The 20,000-nt window shown below is 38.8% G+C and overlaps 1 protein-coding gene across 1 annotated transcript in view; it reads right to left on the minus strand.

Moving 5' to 3' along the window:
• Positions 1-20,000, minus strand: part of elp3 (elongator acetyltransferase complex subunit 3) — a 39,298-nt gene that overhangs the window by 14,382 nt on the left and 4,916 nt on the right. Inside the window, exons 6-9 of the mRNA XM_061987417.2 lie at positions 19,344-19,412; positions 16,253-16,407; positions 6,131-6,292; positions 2,452-2,578 (exon numbers count right to left, since the gene is read on the minus strand). Coding sequence (XP_061843401.2) covers positions 2,452-2,578; positions 6,131-6,292; positions 16,253-16,407; positions 19,344-19,412 — 513 coding nt within the window. The remainder of the gene's footprint in view (positions 1-2,451; positions 2,579-6,130; positions 6,293-16,252; positions 16,408-19,343; positions 19,413-20,000) is intronic.

Here is a 20,000-nt window from a genome sequence, read left to right on the forward strand (position 1 = left end):
TCTGCGTGGTGATAAAAGTTTGTATGGCGTATGAATGTTTGTGACCTTTCGATATGTAAATGAGATGAATGATTGAAGTTCCAGTGCTGCGCAGATCATGTTGGAATGTTAGCAGCGACAGCCAAAGGCTAATTAGCAAACATAAACATCATCCATCAGACGTACGCATGAAGCAGAACGCTAGCAAGACATGCTTTGCAGCCCTTGGTCACATGACTCACCTCACTGGACTTAATTACAAGGGATATTATGTATAAAACAAAGAGGAAGTACGATCAAAACACTATTTAAGTTTAATTAAGTGATATTATAATATGTATAAAACAAAGAGGAAGTAAGATTAAAACACTATTTAATTAAGTGATATTATATTATGTATAAAACAAAGAAGGTAATATTAAAACACTACTTTATTTAATTTAGTTTAATTAAGTGATATTATATTATGTATAAGAGGAAGTAAGATTAAAACACTACTTTATTTAATTTAGTTTAATTAAGTGATATTATATTATGTATAAGAGGAAGATTAAAACACTACTTTATTTAATTTAGTTTAAGTGATATATTATATACAAGAGGAAGTAAGATTAAAACACTACTTTATTTAATTTAGTTTAATTAAGTGATATTATATTATGTATAAGAGGAAGTAAGATTAAAAGACTACTTTATTTAATTTAGTTTAATTAAGTGATATATTATATATAAGAGGAAGTAAGATTTAAACACTACTTTATTTAATTTAGTTTAATTAAGTGATATTATATTATATATAAGAGCACGTAAGATTAAAACACTACTTTATTTAGTTTAGTTTAATTAAATGATATTATATTATGTATAAGAGGAAGTAAGATCAAAACACTACTTTATATAATTAAGGAATATTATTTTATGTATAAAACAAAGAGGAAGTGATATTAAAACACTATAACTCAGTTTAATTAAGTGATTATATATTATGTATAAAACAAAGAGGAAGTAAGATTAAAACACTATTTAATTCAATTTAATTAAGTGATATATTACGTATAAGAGGAAGTAAGATTAAAAGACTACTTTATTTAATTTAGTTTAATTAAGTGATATATTATATATAAGAGGAAGTAAGATTAAAAGACTACTTTATTTAATTTAGTTTAATTAAGTGATATATTATATATAAGAGGAAGTAAAATTTAAACACTACTTTATTTAATTTAGTTTAATTAAGTGATATTATTTTATATATAAGAGCACGTAAGATTAAAACACTACTTTATTTAATTTTGTTTAATTAAGTGATATTATATTATGTATAAGAGGAAGTAAGATCAAAACACTACTTTATATAATTATGGAATATTATATTATGTATAAAATAAAGAGGAAGTGATATTAAAACACTATAACTCAGTTTAATTAAGTGATTATATATTATGTATAAAACAAAGAGGAAGTAAGATTAAAACACTATTTAATTCAATTTAATTAAGTGATATATTATGTATAAGAGGAAGTAAGATTAAAACACTACTTTATTTTAATTAAGTTTTATTAAGTGATATATTATGTATAAAACAAAGAAGTAAGATTAAAACACTATTTAATTAAGTGATATTATATTATGTATAAGAGGAAGTAAGATTAAAACACTAACTCAGTTTAATTAAGTGATTATATATTATGTATAAAACAAAGAGGAAGTAAGATTAAAACACTAATTCAATTTAATTAAGTGATATATTACGTATAAGAGGAAGTAAGATTAAAACACTACTTTATTTTAATTAAGTTTTATTAAGTGATATATTATGTATAAAACAAAGAAGTAAGATTAAAACACTATTTAATTAAGTGATATTATATTATGTATAAAACAAAGAAGTAAGATTAAAACACTACTTTATATAATTAAGTTTAATTGAAATATGTATGAAACAAAGAGGAAGTAAGATTAAAACACTATTTAATTCAGTTTAATTAAGTGATATTATATTATGTATAAAACAAAGAAGTAAGATTAAAACACTACTTTATATAATTAAGTTTAATTGAAATATTATGTATGAAACAAAGAGGAAGTAAGATTAAAACACTATTTAATTCAGTTTAATTAAGTGATATTATATGTATAAAAACAAAGAGGAAGTACGATTAAAACACTACTCAACTTTAAGCCTGTAAAAGAAAAGGCTTAAATAAAGAAAAATCCTTATTTAAAACATACTTTTTTCTGAACTACGTTATACTGAAAAATAAATTGAAATAAATTCAATAAAAAATAAAACATTCAAATGATTCAGCAGCACAAATGTTTAAAAACAATTGGTGCTGTTTTGTATTGATTAATGTCAACAATGAGCTGGGTTTGTAGTGCACGGCGTTTCAAGCATGATACTGATAAAGCAGGTTGTGACTACTTGAGAAGAAGTGTCCTAAGGCAGGAAGACAAAAAAAACAACTTACAATAAACTGCTCCACATCTCTCTCGATGCCCACGTTGGGCAGGTCGGGCATCATGTGGGCCACCACTTTGAAGCCGGCGTCCTTTGCCAGGTGGAAGGACTCGCAGACGGCTCGCACCGTGTGGCCTCTGCAGGAACACACCACCAGTGTTAGCGCACCACCACTATTACCGCACCACCAGTGTTAGCAAGAAGCAGCTGGTGTGTGACTGCCTGCTTAATGACAGTGATGGGCTAGTTACTTAAAAAAATTAGTAAACTAAGCTACAAGTTACTCTCCATTAAATGTAACTAAGCTACAAGTTACTCTCCATTAAATGTAACTAACGTAAAAGTTATGCTCAATTAAATGTAGCTAAGCTACAAGTTACTCTCCATTAAATGTAACTAAGCTACAAGTTACTCTCCATTAAATGTAACAAGCTACAAGTTATTCTCCATTAAATGTAGCTTAGCTACAAGTTATTCTGCATTAAATGTAGCTAAGCTACAAGTTACTCTGCATTAAATGTAGCTAAGCTACGAGTTACTCTCCAATAAATGTAGCTAAGCTATATATTACTCTCCATTAAATGTAGCTAAGCTACTAGTTACTCTCCATTAAATGTAACTAAGGTACTTGTGATTCTGCATTAAATGTAGCTAAGCTACGAGTTACTCTCCATTAAATGTAGCTAAGCTACGAGTTACTCTCCATTAAATGTAGCTAAGCTACGAGTTACTCTACATTAAATGTAACAAGGCTACGAGTTACTCTCTATTAAATGTAGCTTGGCTACAAGTTACTCTCCATTAAATGTAACTAAGCTACAAGTTACTCTCCATCAAATGTAACTAAGCTCATTGTGATTCTGCATTAAATGTAACTAAGCTCATTGTGATTCTGCATTAAATGTAGCTAAGCTACAAGTTACTCTCCATTAAATGTAACTAAGCTACAAGTTACGCTCCATTAAATGTAGCTAAGCTACAAGTTACTCTCCATTAAATGTAGCTAAGCTACAAGTTACTCTCCATTAAATGTAACAAGCTACAAGTTACTCTCCATTAAATGTAGGTAAGCTACAAGTTACTCTCCTTTAAATGTAGCTAAGCTACAAGTTACTCTCCTTCAATTATAGCTAAGCTACAAGTTACTCGCCATTAAATGTAACGAAGCTACAAATTACTCTCCATTAAATGTAACAAGCTACAAGTTACTCTCCATTAAATGTAGCTAAGCTACGAGTTACTCTCCATTAAATGTAGCTAAGCTACGAGTTACTCTCCATTAAATGTAGCTAAGCTACAAGTTACTCTCCATTAAATGTAGCTAAGCTACAAGTTACTCTCCATTAAATGTAGCTAAGCTACAAGTTACTCTCCATTAAATGGAGCTGAGCTACAAGTTACTCTCCATTAAATGGAGCTAAGCTACAAGTTACTCTCCATTAAATGGAGCTGAGCTACAAGTTACTCTCCATTAAATGTAGCTAAGCTACAAATTACTCTCCATTAAATGTAGCTAAGCTACAAGTTACTCTCCATTAAATGTAACAAGCTACAAGTTACTCTCCATTAAATGTAGCTAAGCTACAAGTTACTCTCCATTAAATGTAGCTAAGCTACAAGTTACTCTCCATTAAATGTAGCTAAGCAACAAGTTACTCTCCATTAAATGTAGCTAAACGACAAGTTACTCTCCATTAAATGTAGCTAAGCTACAAGTTACTCTCCATTAAATGTAGCTAAACTACAAGTTACCCTCCATTAAATGTAGCTAAGCTACAAGTTACTCTCCATTAAATGGAGCTAAGCAACAAGTTACTCTCCATTAAATGTAGCTAAACGACAAGTTACTCTCCATTAAATGTAGCTAAGCTACAAGTTACTCTCCATTAAATTTAACTAAGCTACAAGTTACTCTCCATTAAATGTAGCTAAGCTACAGAGAAAGTCATTCCCGGGGAATTGTACAGGCATGTGATTTTTCCGTCTATAGTCAGAAATCCATCTTTTTTATCTCTGTAAAAATATAAAAAAATATTTTCAGATTTTCTTCGTTTTTTCCGACCTACAATGTGTGTTAAAATCTTGATCTTGCCATACCTGCCAACAACTACGGGTTGCCCCGTAATGAGTACAGTTTTGATAATCCAGTGGTTAAAAACTACGGTTTTCCATTAAAAATTATTAACTTAGAAGTCGAAACTACGTAGCAAATCAACTCCACGGGCAGGGGACAAAATATACGGTAAACATCAATGGTGATTGGTTGGTTGGTTTACTATGATGAGTCACGATTGGTTAAGATTAGACGTGGAATACACATTTAAAAACACACTGATTGTGGCAGACATGTGATGACTTTTGCTACAATAGTCTAAATGCTACATTTCATTTTCATTGGGGTTTTAGAACAAGACAGTAGCTGACATTTGGTTCATTATTTCTACTGTTTATGTTTTGACATTGAATAGTTTAATCATTTTGAAACAAACAACATGACTGCAAGATATTTGTTATTTCATGCTATGAATCAAATGGCTATTCAGATAAAGGAAGTTAGCTAATAGAATATACATTGTTTGTACTTTTTAAGAGTTTTGCATTTGGAGCAGTTAGAAGTGGAGAGGGAGTCGAAGTGACATATATTGGCTATAAAGTCCAAAGCAGAATCCACTAAAGCAGAAACAAAAAGAAAATTGCAAGCTGCTCAGAAATTTGCCAGGAAGGCCCATGTCAGAGCCTTCAAAGCAAAAATGCCAAAGTAATGTGTCAATAACTAGATGAACCATCTGTGGCTGTGAAGTGAACACTAGTACGGTTGTAAATACTGTATAGAGTCAGCTCACCCATGTGGTTCCTGTGGATTTAAACACAAGTTGTAATTACTGTAGTGACTAAATAACATAGTGACTGAAACAGACATAGTGATTCGTTTGGATGAATGGGGTATGTATTTATGTCAACTCTGTTGATCATTTTTCAATTCTTTAAACACTAAAACATCTTTAAATGGTGCTTTTTGGCTAATTTTTGCATGTTCAATTGCTGAAAAACAAGGAGCTTCCGTCTTTTTCATTAAGTTCAAATCACAAAAGTAGCTTGCAACATCAAAGCTACATTTAACAACATTCCTATCTATGGCCCCACATGTATACCGTATTTTTATAAGTATAAGTCGCACCGGCCGAAAATGCATAATAAAGAAGGAAAAAACATAAGTCGCATTTTTTGGGGAAATGTATTTGATAAAAGCGAACACAATACGGTATGTTTCTATTTTTTGGAGTGGTCAGCTTGAAGCGTCCCTCTGTCTCGGGCTCCCTCGTCGTCATGTGACATGAGTGTCTGTTATGATTTTGCTTCCTGGTTCGATGACCCGCCCTATCTTGCCTCCGATTGGCCAGTCCGTAATGTTTCTCCCTAACCTTAGCCAATTGTGACTCATCATACGAACACCTACCAATCATCATGGATGTTCTCCGTATGTATGGGTGTTCTCATTCATCCAGGTCATTGTGTTTTCTACGCATTTTATTTGGCCTGGATTCACAGTACATTTTCTCTCTTTGTAGCTTTGATTTTAGCTACATGGCTCAAAAAGTAGCCAAGCTAAAGGAATCACTACTTGTCAAAAAAGTAGCTAAGCTACCACCCGGCAACTAGGAAATGTAGCTAATGTAGCTTAGCCTGACCTGTTGGTGTCTCTGGCCACGTCTTCATACACACTCTGCACGCCGATCTCCAGCCTGGTGCAGCCGTAGGCCAGCATGTCGCTCAGGTGTCTCTTCAGGCAGTAGTCAGGTCGCGTCTCAATGGTGATGCCCACACACTTGGTGTTGCTGCGCTCAGAGTACCTGCAAATGTTCCAGGAAATGACTGGCATCATCTACATGGCTCATTGATCTATTAACATCATCCCCACATTAGGGACCTGAAGAAGCAAATCATGTGCAATGACTTTTTAATGACTATTGGCTTTACAAAAATGATGTCTTCAATTAGTCGGAGTCTTAATAGGGAACTGCACTTTTGCCTATCATTCACAATCGTTACGTAAGACAAAAACTATTTTTTGATGCATTCTAATTAGAGATAATGGCTTTTATGCCCATATCCGATATTGTCCAACTCTTAATTACCGATTCCGATATCAACCGATACTGATATATACAGTCGTGGAATTAACACATTATTATGCCTAATTTTGTTGTGATGCATTAAACAATGTAACAAGGTTTTCCAAAATAAATCAACTCAAGTTATGGAAAAAAATGCCAACATGGCACTGCCATATTTATTATTGAAGTCACAAAGTGCATTATTTTGCCTCAAAACAGCAGCTTGGAATTTGGGACATGCTCTCCCTGAGAGATCATGAGGAAGTTGAGGTGGGCAGGGATAGCGGGGGGTGTATATTGTAGTGTCCCGGAAGAGTTAGTGCTGCAAGGGATTCTGGGTATTTGTTCTGTTGTGTTACGGTGCGGATGTTCTCCCGAAATGTGTTTGTCATTCTTGTTTGGTGTGGGTTCACAGTGTGGCGCATATTTGTAACAGTGTTAAAGTTGTTTATACAGCCACCCTCCGTGTGACCTGTATAGCTGTTGACCAAGTATGCTTTGCATTCACTGCCGTAGATATTATGTGATTGGGCCGGCACGCAAAGGCAGTGCCTTTAAGGTTTATTGGCGCTCTGTACTTCTCCCTACGTCCGTGTACCACTCCATACAGCGGTGTTTTAAAAAGTCATAAATTGTACTTTTTGAAACCGATACAGATAATTTCCGATATCACATTTTAAAGCATTTATCGGCCGATAACATCGGCAGTCCAATATTATCGGACATCTCTAATTCTAATGCGTAAAGTGAAAGTTAGCAAAAGTCAGCTAACAAGGGAGCCAATGGGAATCGCTCTATTCTGCCTATAAAGCACTCAAAAAAAACCTTTATCAAGGATTTATATACATGCTTAATGTAGTAACATTCATAATAACATGTAATGTTTACATATTTTGATCATTTTAAGCATAAGGCGGCTTACTGATTTCTTAAGACACATCACAGCGTTCACTTTTTCCTCAACAACAAACACTAAGCATCATGTAGCAGTAAGTGCTAAACAAGATATACAAACATAATAAAACAATCACTTACTGCACAATGTCTGCTCTCACTGGGATAAAGACTGATGGCATGTTTATATATTCCCCTTTACATCAACAATTCACCATCATCCTCACACAGGGTTCAAAAGAGTGCAACAAAAGAGCGTTTTTTCGTGTCTTTCAGGCCATCTCCGGGTCTAAGTTGGATGTCAAAGTTGACCAACTTGTGGGTTTATGTCCACAACCTTGTCATCTAGAATTAACTTTCACCAACTCAGAGGCGATGCAGCAGCTCAATATGTCAATATAGCAGCATAAGCTTGTTAGCTCTCTGTGATCAATGTGCCGCTAAAAGTAGTTCCTCTGTGTTAGCGCTTGTAATAACAATATCGCTATTACTTGTTAATATTCCTGTCACGAAATGCAAATGCAGTATTTTTTAGAGGGTTTTATGGGCGCAATAGTGCATTCCGATTAGCTGCATCGTTAGCCACCTCTTACTCGCCATATTTTACGAGTTAGAAAGCATATAAAAAGAAAAAAATGTGTGTTCTTGTCTTCCACAAGGACTGTGAATGATAGGCAGATTAATAAAACAGAAGACAGACTTGGTCAAAGTAAATCCTTTAATGCCACTCCATTGACCACGTCTCTTTAAGAGTATATGTACTGTAAAGGTGCTCTTTATAGCACCGCGCCAAGAAATAATGATCATTTCTCACTACATTGATTTGCTTTAATAGCCCTGCTCTTTACAGTCGCTGTCGTTTGGGAGCGTCGTAGAAAATATTCTTAAGAGAAATAACGAGTGTTATTACATTCAATCGTGCAAATACAAAGATACGTAAAGGTTTCATGGAGTTTTACTCGGACAAAACTTCTGGAAGCTCCAAGACCCTGGCGTTATTCCCACACTCATGACGTCAACAACAAGGCAAGACTTTCTGGTCACATGACCACCAGCACCTCATTCAAAACCTCTGCATTATTATTAGGGACCGAGTCCCTTTGGGACAGAGGACCCTATTGTATTTCTAGCGTTTTTTTATTATACCGCCGCCTCTTTGAGCTGTAATTTGACCCCCTTAACATGCTTCAAAACTCACCAAATTGGACGCACACATCAGGACTGGCGAAAACTGCGATCTAATCAAAAAACCAAACCCCAAAACTCAAAAACAGACAAAACTGCCTGCAACTCCCAGTAGGAATGTCGTAGAGACATGAAACAAAAACCTCTCTGTAGGTCTCACTTAGACCTATATTTCATACACTGACAACCCCCAGCAAAAATCAACAGGAAGTTTGCAATTCCCCCTTCAAAACAAAAGTTGTGTAAAAACAGTCACCTTTTTTCAAGCATTATCTCTTCTGAGCGTGTTTGTCGTGTCGGCTTCAAATTAGCACAGGAGAGAGATTGAACCCTTCTGATTAAAAGTTGATGAGTTTTAAAGGGGAATATTATCACCAGACCTATGTAAGCGTCAATATATACCTTGATGTTGCAGAAAAAAGACCATATATTTTTTTAACCGATTTCCAAACTCTAAATGGGTGAATTTTGGCGAAATAAACGGCTTTCTAATATTCGCTCTCGGAGCGATGACGTCACAATGTGACGTCACATCGGGAAGCAATCCGCCATTTTCTCAAACACTGAGTCAAATCAGCTCTGTTATTTTCCGTTTTTTCGACTGTTTTCCGTACCTTGGAGACATCATGCCTTGTCGGTGTGTTGTCGGAGGGTGTAACAACACGAACAGGGACGGATTCAAGTTGCACCAGTGGCCCAAAGATGCGAAAGTGGTAAGAAATTGGACGTTTGTTCCGCACACTTTACCGACGAAAGCTATGCTACGACAGAGATGGCAAGAATGTGTGGATATCCTGCAACACTCAAAGCAGATGCATTTCCAACGATAAAGTCAAAGAAATCTGCCGCCAGACCCCCATTGAATCTGCCGGAGTGTGTGAGCAATTCAGGGACAAAGGACCTCGGTAGCACGGCAAGCAATGGCGGCAGTTTGTTCCCGCAGACGAGCGAGCTAAACCCCTTGGATGTCTTGGCTCACACCGTCCCGAAGATGATCAAGAGAAGAATATCGACCCTAGCTTCCCTGGCCTGCTGACATGAGGGTATGTCTACAGAATATATTAATTGATTAAAACTGGGCTGTCTGCACTCTCAAAGTGCATGTTGTTGCCAAATGTATTTCATATGCTGTAAACCTAGTTCATAGTTGTTAGTTTCCTTTAATGCCAAACAAACACATAGCAATCGTTGGTTAGAAGGCGATCGCCGAATTCGTCCTCGCTTTCTCCCGTGTCGCTGGCTGTCGTGTCGTTTTCGTCGGTTTCGCTTGCATACGGTTCAAACCGATATGGCTCAATAGCTTCAGTTTCTTCTTCAATTTCATTTTCGCTACCTGCCTCCACACTACAACCATCCGTTTCAATACATGCGTAATCTGTTGAATCGCTTAAGCCGCTGAAATCCGAGTCTGAATCCGAGCTAATGTCACTATAGATTGCTGTTCTTTCCGCCATGTTTGTTTGTGTTGGCTTCACTATGTGACGTCACAGGAAAATGGACGGGTGTATATAACGATGGTTAAAATCAGGCACTTTAAAGCTTTTTTTAGGGATATTGCGTGATGGGTAAAATTTTGAAAACAACTTCGAAAAATATAATAAGCCACTGGGAACTGATTGTTAATGGTTTTAACAATTCTGAAATTGTGATAATGTTCCCCTTTAATTACTGCTCCGGTTTGGATTTTATGAGTCCTCAAAGTCGGTCCCGTCCATCGCTGCTTGCAGCTTTAATTATTATTATTATTACGAAGATGGCTGAAACAAGAAGTAAACATGATGCCATGTTAGTAATGGAGAGCATTGATTGGTTCAATCAATCAAAGTGTATCAATTCATCACAAGTAATTCAAAGGGCTTCACAAACCACCACGAAGTCCTACAATCTAAACCCACGTCAGGGCAAGAAAAAACTCCCTTCAATGGGAACAAGGAGAAACCTCGGGAGGGACCGCAGACGATGAGTAATATCGTGATCAAATGGCCGCTTTGTACAAGTTGTATCACGTTTTTATTGTACTGCAATATGAAATGTGAAAATACGATTTTGTTTGGGTCCGTTAAGTGCCGTCACATTTTCTCTCGGCTCAGAAAAGGTCTGAATTCTGACACCACATGAGAACCTTTCGAACTTTATCTGGACAACATTTAGAGATGAAAGTACTTTAAGGTAAATATTCAATCGATATGACACATTTTTAAGTCACAGCATTAAAAAAGAGCTCTGACAAGGGCTAATAAAACTGCTTCAATTAGGTGGGGTTAGTACTGTGCTGTGGGTGTGTCAGGGTGGACAAATCAAGCGCTCCTTTCCTCCTATCCCAGCCACAAACAAAGTTGTTGTAGTGTTTCCATGTTTTGTCTGAGCACGATATTTTCATTAGTCTCGGAACGTATACTCCGCGATATCACTCCAGAAATCTGTTTTTGATCAAGTATAAAGATCTATTGCATTGCAGAGTTGCATTTTTTTGCTCCCATCTGCTTGTTGCAGGAAGATTTAAGCCTTGGGGATAGGTTGATTGGCAACATTAAATTGGCCCTAGTGTGTGAATGTGAGTGTGAATGTTGTCTATCTATCTGTGTTGGCCCTGTGATGAGGTGGCGACTTGTCCAGGGTGTACCTCGCCTTCCACCCGATTGCAGCTGAGATAGGCTCCAGCACCACCCACGCAACCCCAAAAGGGACAAGCGGTAGAAAATGGATGGATGGGTGGGTGTACTCAGATGGCTCACACGCTGCTTGCTGTACAACCGCCATCTTGGTTTGCTTGACCGCCACTGCTTTTCACTTCCGGGAAGAGGTCACGTGACCGAATACCAGCAATACTAGCAACATGGTTGTTAACGTTTTTCAGAGCACCAAAAGGAAGTTGTGTATTTTTGATAATGAAGGTCTTTCGCTTGTGAGAGAGTGCATTTTTTAATCAAATATGGACTTTTGTCGAGGCTGGAACCAATTATTCCTGTTCACTAGGGGTGTAACGGTACACAAAAATTTCAGTTCGGTACGTACCTCGGTTTAGAGGTCACGGTTTGGTTCATTTTCGTTTTCATTTTGTAACTAAACGTAATTGTTTCAAGCATACCAGTTTTCTCACTTAAAGATGAACTTAATTTTCTCTTTCTGGATTGGGTTAGTAGTTAGTCAGTAAGAAAACAACAAAATACACATTTTGGGGTTATTTATTTACCAAATTTGCAAAATCTTCCACCAAAAATATTTTTCTTAGTAGAACATTTGATGTGAAGTAATGGGAACCTTGGATAGGTCAATAATTCATAATAACATTGATTTTGATTCAATATTATGTTTTGAGCAATGACAGTTTGAAAGAAAAGAAAAAAAACAGCTTTGTTTTATTAGTCAACATTGCAACTTTTTCTAAATTACATTTAACCTTTAAGCTTTTTTATTTCACTTTTGTTATGTTTTTGTTAATTTAAATAGTATTTTTAGAATGTGCCGTGGGCCTTTAAAACATTAGCTGTGGGCCGCAAATGGCCTCCGGGGCACACTTTTGACACCCCTGTTATAGATAATAAAAAATTAAATGTGATAAATCTTTGGATAAAAAGCAGAGCCTGGCGACGCATGCGCGTTTATCATAACTCTCTCTCTCTCTCTGTCTCTGCCCCTCCCTCACCAATGCTGCTGCGCACACAATTTGTTTTGTTTTTAACCCCTTCTTAACCCTGAACGTACATTGAAAATACACGCAACCCTAACTCAAAATGCCGGACATTTGAGGCATTTAAGAAACTCCGCCCTGACAGCTCCGCAAAAGAGGACATGTCCGGTGAAAAGAGGACGTATGGTCAGTCTATCCTAGCCCGTTAGCAGCTAGCATGCGTGTGTTGTGCCTCGGTGTGCATTGTTTACACAACGTGCGTTACGCTACTTAATATGTCTGTGTGAAAACTCGTTCGGTACACCTCCGAACCGAATCCCCCGTACCGAAACGGTTCAATACAAATACACGTACCGTTACACCCCTACTGTTCACATTGTTTTCTCATAGGGAACTTTGCTTCGCTGTACCAATTTGACCATTTACCAACCATGTTCTAGAACCTATTAACTTCATAAATGTAGTTTCCACAGTATAATTAAATACAAATGAATAAATAATGTATCATTTGTTTCGTATATTGTGAGGAAAAAAGTAGCAACATTTCTTCTGACTTCAAATGTGCAACAATCAAAGTGAAACATTGATTTGATTATTCAGGAATTTAGCTCGTTCTCCTAAAGCTAGCAGTGACTCCCAACACGTCGCATATCCAATAGCGTACAAGTTAAGATGTGGGAGGAAGTTGAACGCTGTCACCATGCTGAGCGCTACGCTAGCGTCACTCACACAGATCTATAAGGTCATGTCTTGTGTTTGTGCGAGAGATCCATGGATGATTGACACCAATGATGGCACTTGCTGCTCCAAACAGGACCATCACACAGCGTGAAATAAGGAATCAATAAGAAAGTCTATTATCTCAAGCGATTATCTCACACTATCTGGCTGATATCAACACATCACGCTGAGACGAGTGTCACACGCATCATATAAACACACACACACGCAGAGCAAACATGCACCCCTTGCTTCTATTGCAATTACTCACTGCAACACACACAAGACAAAATACTCACAGTGTGGGGACAAGGCACACACATACACACACACACACACACACACGCCCACACGCCTTTTTGCGCTTATCAGACTTGAGAGAAGTAAACAACAAAGCTATTATTTAGTGTAAATTGTGCAACCACGTCACGTCAACAAATGAGTTTCTCCTTTGTCGTTGAATTGTGTCCAAGTTAAGGCTGGGCGATCATTGATGATCATTGATCATTGATGACCATTGATCATTGATGATCATTGATGACCATTGATCATTGATGATCATTGATCACTGATGACCATTCATTTGAGTTGTTAGCATATATGTCCTCCATCAGTCTGTTACAACACACTGCAGTAGTCCACAGTAGGCATGCAACAATACTGGCTATAATCCTGCACAAGACAAACCACTTTCATTCAAACAAATAATTCTGATATTAATCGAGATCAGATGATATAAAAAAAAATGTATCGAGATTTTTTTCCCGCCATATTATCATCACCATGATTGTCTAACAAGGGCTATAATCCCTGTACATTCATGTTGTCACCATAATTGTCTAACAAGGCTATTATGCCTGTACATTCATGTTGTCACCATAATTGCAATGAAAAGGACTTTGACTGCCCTGCCTAAGAGAGGTAACGCTAGTGTAGATGTGTGTATCTGTATGGAGCTGTTGTGTAGGTGTGTGTATACGTATGTAGCTGTTGTGTAGGTGTGTGTATCTGTATGTAGATGTGTGTATCTGTATGTAACGGTGTGTGTATCTGTGTGTGGATGTGTGTATCTGTATGTAGCCGTGTGTGGATGTGTGTATCTGTATGTAGCCGTGTGTAGATGTGTGTATCTGTATGTAGCTGTGTGTGGATGTGTGTATCTGTATGTAGCTGTGTGAATGTGTGTATCTGTATGTTGCTGTGTGTGGATGTATGTATCTGTATGTAGCCGTGTGAATCTGTGTGTAGCTGTGTGTATCTGTATATAGCTGTGTGTGGATGCGTGTATCTGTATGTAGCTGTGTGTGGATGCGTGTATCTGTATGTAGCTGTGTGTGGATGTGTGTATCTGTATGTAGCTGTGTGTGGTTGTGTGTATCTGTATGTAGCTGTGTGTATCTGTATGTAGCTGTGTGTGGATGTGTGGATCTGTATGTAGCTGTGTGTGGTTGTGTGTATCTGTATGTAGCTGTGTTTATCTGTATGTAGCTGTGTGTGGATGTGTGTATCTGTATGTAGCTGTGTGTGGATGTATGTATCTGTATGTAGCTGTGTGTGAATGCGTGTATCTGTATGTAGCCGTGTGTATTTGTATGTAGCCGTGTGTGGATGTGTGTATCTGCATGTAGTTGTGTGTGGATGTGTGTAGCTGTGTGTGGGTGCGTGTATCTGTATGTAGCTGTGTGTGGGTGCGTGTGTCTGTATGTAGCTGTGTGTGGATGTGTGTATCTGTATGTAGCTATGTGTGGATGTGTGTATCTGTATGTAGCTGTGTGTGGATGTGTGTATCTGTATGTGTGTGGATGTGTGTATCTGTATGTGTGTGGATGTGTGTATCTGTATGTAGCTGTGTGTGGATGAGTGTATCCGTATGTAGCTGTGTGTGGATGTGTGTATCTGTGTGTGGATGTGTGTATCTGTACGTAGCTGTGTGAATCTGTATGTAGCTGTGTGTGGATGTATGTAGCTGTGTGAATCTGTGTGTAGCTGTGTGTAGATGTATGTATCTGTATGTAGCTGTGTGTGGATGTGTGTATCTGTACATAGCTGTGTGAATCTGTATGTAGCTGTGTGAATCTGTGTGTAGCTGTGTGTGGATGCGTGTATCTGTATGTAGCTGTGTGTGGATGTATGTATCTGTATGTAGCTGTGTGTGGATGTATGTATCTGTATGTAGCTGTGTGTGGATGTGTGTATCTGTATGTAGCTATGTGTGTATCTGTATGTAGCTGTGTGAATCTGTATGTAGCTGTGTGTGGATGTGTGTATCTGTATGTAGCTGTGTGTGGATGTGTGTATCTGTATGTAGCTGTGTGAATCTGTATGTAGCTGTGTGTGGATGTGTGTATCTGTATGTAGCTGTGTGTGGATGTATGTATCTGTATGTAGCTGTGTGTGGATGTATGTATCTGTATGTAGCTGTGTGTGGATGTGTGTATCTGTATGTAGCTGTGTGTGGATGTGTGTATCTGTATGTAGCTGTGTGAATCTGTATGTAGCTGTGTGTGGATGTGTGTATCTTTTTGTAGCTGTGTGTGGATGTGTGTATCTGTATGTAGCTGTGTGAATCTGTATGTAGCTGTGTGTGGATGTGTGTATCTGTATGTAGATGTATTAAAGTTAAAGTACCCATGATTGTCACACGCACTAGGTGTGGCGAAATGAGGGGAGTAGTGAGCAGCAGCGGTGGCCGCGCCAGGGAATAATTTTTGGTGATTTAACCCCCAATTCCAACCCTTGATGCTGAGTGCCAAGCAGGGAGGTAATTGTTCCTATTTTTATAGTCTTTGGTATGACTCTGCCGGGGTTTGAACTCACGACCTACCGATCTCAGGGCAGACACTCTAACCACTAGGCCACTGAGTATGTAGCTGTGTGTATCTGTACGTACTGTATATGTGTGTAAGAGTATGTATTCGTATGTATTTACAAATATAGCTGTATGTATTTAGGTGTATCTGTATGTAGTTGTTTGTAAGTGTATGTAGCCGTGCGTATGTGTGTGTAGTTGGGTGTATATGTATATAGCTGTGTGCATCTGTATGTAGCAGTGTGTAAGTGTGTGTATCTGCGTGTAGTTGTGTGTGTACCTGTGTTGTTGTAATTGTGTGTATCTGAATGTAGTAGTGTGTAAGAATGTGTATCTGATGTATGGTTATGTGTATCTGTGTGTGTGTATCTGTATGTAGATGTGTGTATCTGTATGTAGTTGCGTGTAGTTGTGTGTAAGTGTGTGTGTGTGTGTGTGTGCGTGCCCCAAGGAGTACCTGACAGCCTCTGCTAGGTTGTTGGAAGCGTGTCCAGACAGGGCGTCGTGAAGGTTCCTGATGAAGTAGTCTCTGTACTCCTCAGACAGCGCCATGAATGTTCCGCCCATCACGATGAACTCCACCTTGTCCACACTGTGACCCAGCTGCTTCAGCTACACAACACAACATGAGTGTAAATGCACACAAGAGTGTTCCACAAACAAGGAAGTCAAGTCAACAGCGGCCTCTGCTGTCAAAAGCAGTTATTACAAGATGTGTTGAAAGTCATATTTTTCCTCAAACTGTCACATTTTAGTCACTTTTTTTTTTTACTTTGTCAACTCAGACAGCATCACATTATGTCAGATAATACCCCATTTAAAGATATTTACATTAGCGTGAACAAAACAATACACTTGGTCAATATCAATGGCGTATGTATATAAAATACACGTTCTTCTTTTGTATATCCGTCCATCCATTTTCTACCGCTTGTCCCTATCGTGTTTGCCGGGGCTGTTGGAGCCTATCTCAGCTGCAGTCAATCTTTGTTGTAATCAGTTATTGCCATGGCAGGTGAATAAAAAATATTCAAATAAAGCTACCAACACCGTGTATGGTGAGGATGGTGTTCTGCTGACCTCGACTGCGGAAGTTGTGGATCGGTGGAGGGAATACTTCGAAGACCTCCTCAATCCCACCAACACGTCTTCCTATGAGGAAGCAGTGCCTGGGGAATCTGTGGTGGGCTCTCCTATTTCTGGGGCTGAGGTTGCTGAGGTAGTTAAAAAGATCCTCGGTGGCAAGGCCCCGGGGGTGGATGAGATCCGCCCGGAGTTCCTTAAGGCTCTGGATGCTGTGGGGCTGTCTTGGTTGACAAGACTCTGCAGCATCGCGTGGCCATCGGGGGCGGTACCTCTGGATTGGCAGACCAGGGTCGTGGTTCCTCTCTTTAAAAAGGGGAACCGGAGGGTGTGTTCTAACTATCGTGAGATCACACTCCTCAGCCTTCCCGGTAAGGTTTATTCAGGTGTACTGGAGAGGAGGCTACGCCGGATAGTCGAACCTCGGAGGAGGAACAGTGTGGTTTTCATCCTGGTCGTGGAACTGTGGACCAGCTCTATACTCTTGACAGGGTCCTTGAGGGTGCATGGGAGTTTGCCCAACCAGTCTACATGTGCTTTGTGGACTTGGAGAAAGCATTCGAGCGTGTCCCTCGGGAAGTCCTGTGGGGAGTGCTCAGAGAGTATGGGGTTTCGGACTGTCTGATTGTGGCGGTCCGCTCCCTGTATGTTCAGTGTCAGAGCTTGGTTCGCATTGCTGGCAGTAAGTCGGACACGTTTCCAGTGAGGGTTGGACTCCGCCAAGGCTGCCCTTTGTCACCGATTCTGTTCATAACTTTTATGGACAGAATTTCTAGGCGCAGTCAAGGCGTTGAGGGGATCCGGTTTGGTGGCTGCAGGATTAGGTCTCTGCTTTTTGCAGATGATGTGGTCCTGATGGCTTCATCTGGCCAGGATCTTCAGCTCTCACTGGATGGGTTCGCAGCTGAGTGTGAAGCGACTGAGATGAGAATCAGCACCTCCAAGTCCGAGTCCATGGTTCTCGCCCGGAAAAGGGTGGAGTGCCATCTCCAGGTTGGGGAGGAGATCTTGCCCCAAGTGGAGGAGTTCAAGTACCTCGGAGTCTTGTTCACGAGTGAGGGAAGAGTGGATCGTGAGATCGACAGGCGGATCGGCGCAGCGTCTTCAGTAATGTGGACGCTGTATCGATCCGTTGTGGTGAAGAAGGAGCTGAGCCGGAAGGCAAAGCTCTCAATTTACCGGTCGATCTACGTTCCCATCCTCACCTATGGTCATGAGCTTTGGGTTATGACCGAAAGGACAAGATCACGGGTACAAGCGGCCGAAATGAGTTTCCTCCACCGGGTGGCGGGGCTCTCCCTTAGAGATAGGGTGAGAAGCTCTGTCATCCAGGGGGAGCTCAAAGTAAAGCCGCTGCTCCTCCACATCGAGAGGAGCCAGATGAGGTGGTTCGGGCATCTGGTCAGGATGCCACCCGAGCGCCTCCCTAGGGAGGTGTTTAGGGCACGTCCGACCGGTAGGGGGCCACGGGGAAGACCCAGGACACGTTGGGAAGACTATGTCTCCCGGCTGGTCTGGGAACGCCTCGGGATCCCCCGGGAGGAGCTGGACGAAGTGGCTGGGGAGAGGGAAGTCTGGGCTTCCCTGCTTAGGCTGCTGCCCCCGCGACCCGACCTCGGAGAAGCGGAAGAAGATGGATGGATGGATGGCTAAAGCTAAAGGCTGACGATACAGTTGAAGATGCTGTGTACTGTATGCCAATATTGTTATGGAAATTATACATTTACTCATTAATTAGCACATCCCTGCTCGGCGTTATTGTTAAAGAATTAATCCATATCATTGATGCTTTTTTTAGTTATTCAACGCAGTTTAAAGTCAGCGTTATTTCATAAGAAACAATTGCAGGCACAAAGTATATAGTATGATACTTATTATTATTATTATTGTACAGCACACAGGATTGTATTTATTATTGTACATGATACAGTGTTGTACTTATTATAGCACAATATATATTATTGTACTTATCGCACAGTATAGGTTTTTACTTCTTGTACAGTAAACAGGATTGTATTTAGTATCTATGGCACATGATACAGTACATTGTGCTTATAGTAGCACAATATACTGTATTGTTATTGTACTTATCATAGCACAATATACATTTTTGTTATTCTACAGGATGCATTATTGTACTTATCACACTGTATAGTTTTTTTACTTATTACACAGTAGATAGGATTTGTATTTAGTAATTATGGTACGTGATACAGTATTGTGCTTATAGTAGCACAACATACCGTATTGTTATTGTACAGTATACATGATTGTACAGTATATATTGTCCTTATTGTTATTGTTGTTATTACTGCTGGAAATTGTTGAGGGAATGCACTTGTGACAGGATTCACAGATGCAGCATCATTATTATTGTTGCCACTTTCTGTTTAAGTTCCCATCAACACATACGTGTAGCAGAACAAAGGAGTGTGGATTTATCACCGGTATGGATGATGACTGACCTGCTCCACACGATGTCTGGTCTGCAGGTATGGATCGTATCGTGCTCGGATTGCTCGCATCGATGTTGGCTTTTGCAAACAACAACAGCTCATTTTAGGAATCATCTTTGGAGACGTTACAGTCTGTGACAATGTACATACTGTATACAGATACATTTTACTCAAACAAATCCATTTGCAACCTCAAACGTACACATTCAAACATAGGGTGAAACGTTTCGTACATCAAACATGCTCAAGTCACTACATTAAATGTGCTAAACTAAAAAAAAAAAAAAAAAACATCTTAGCCTTGAGTCTTAGAATTATGGCAAAAATATTAATCACGATGATTGTGATTGATTTTGAAATCACGATTATTCATTCATTTGAAAACATGAGTATTTATTGTACGGCCAAAACTCAAATTTCAACGTAATCTAAAAGAACAACGGATATAAATTAGAAACGAATAAACAATAAGTAAAATAATAGGAATAACAGTAAATTAAAATAACAATACCAATGTGATGAATCATAAAAATGTAGTCTGTTATCATTTTTAAGTCTCTCTCTCTCATACACACACACACACACATACATACATAAAGCCAACATGTAACATATATATACGGTACATATATATGTGTGTATAGATATTATATATATACATACATA

The sequence above is a fragment of the Nerophis lumbriciformis genome, linkage group LG26, assembly GCF_033978685.3.
Source record: "Nerophis lumbriciformis linkage group LG26, RoL_Nlum_v2.1, whole genome shotgun sequence".
NCBI classification, from domain to species: domain Eukaryota; kingdom Metazoa; phylum Chordata; class Actinopteri; order Syngnathiformes; family Syngnathidae; genus Nerophis; species Nerophis lumbriciformis.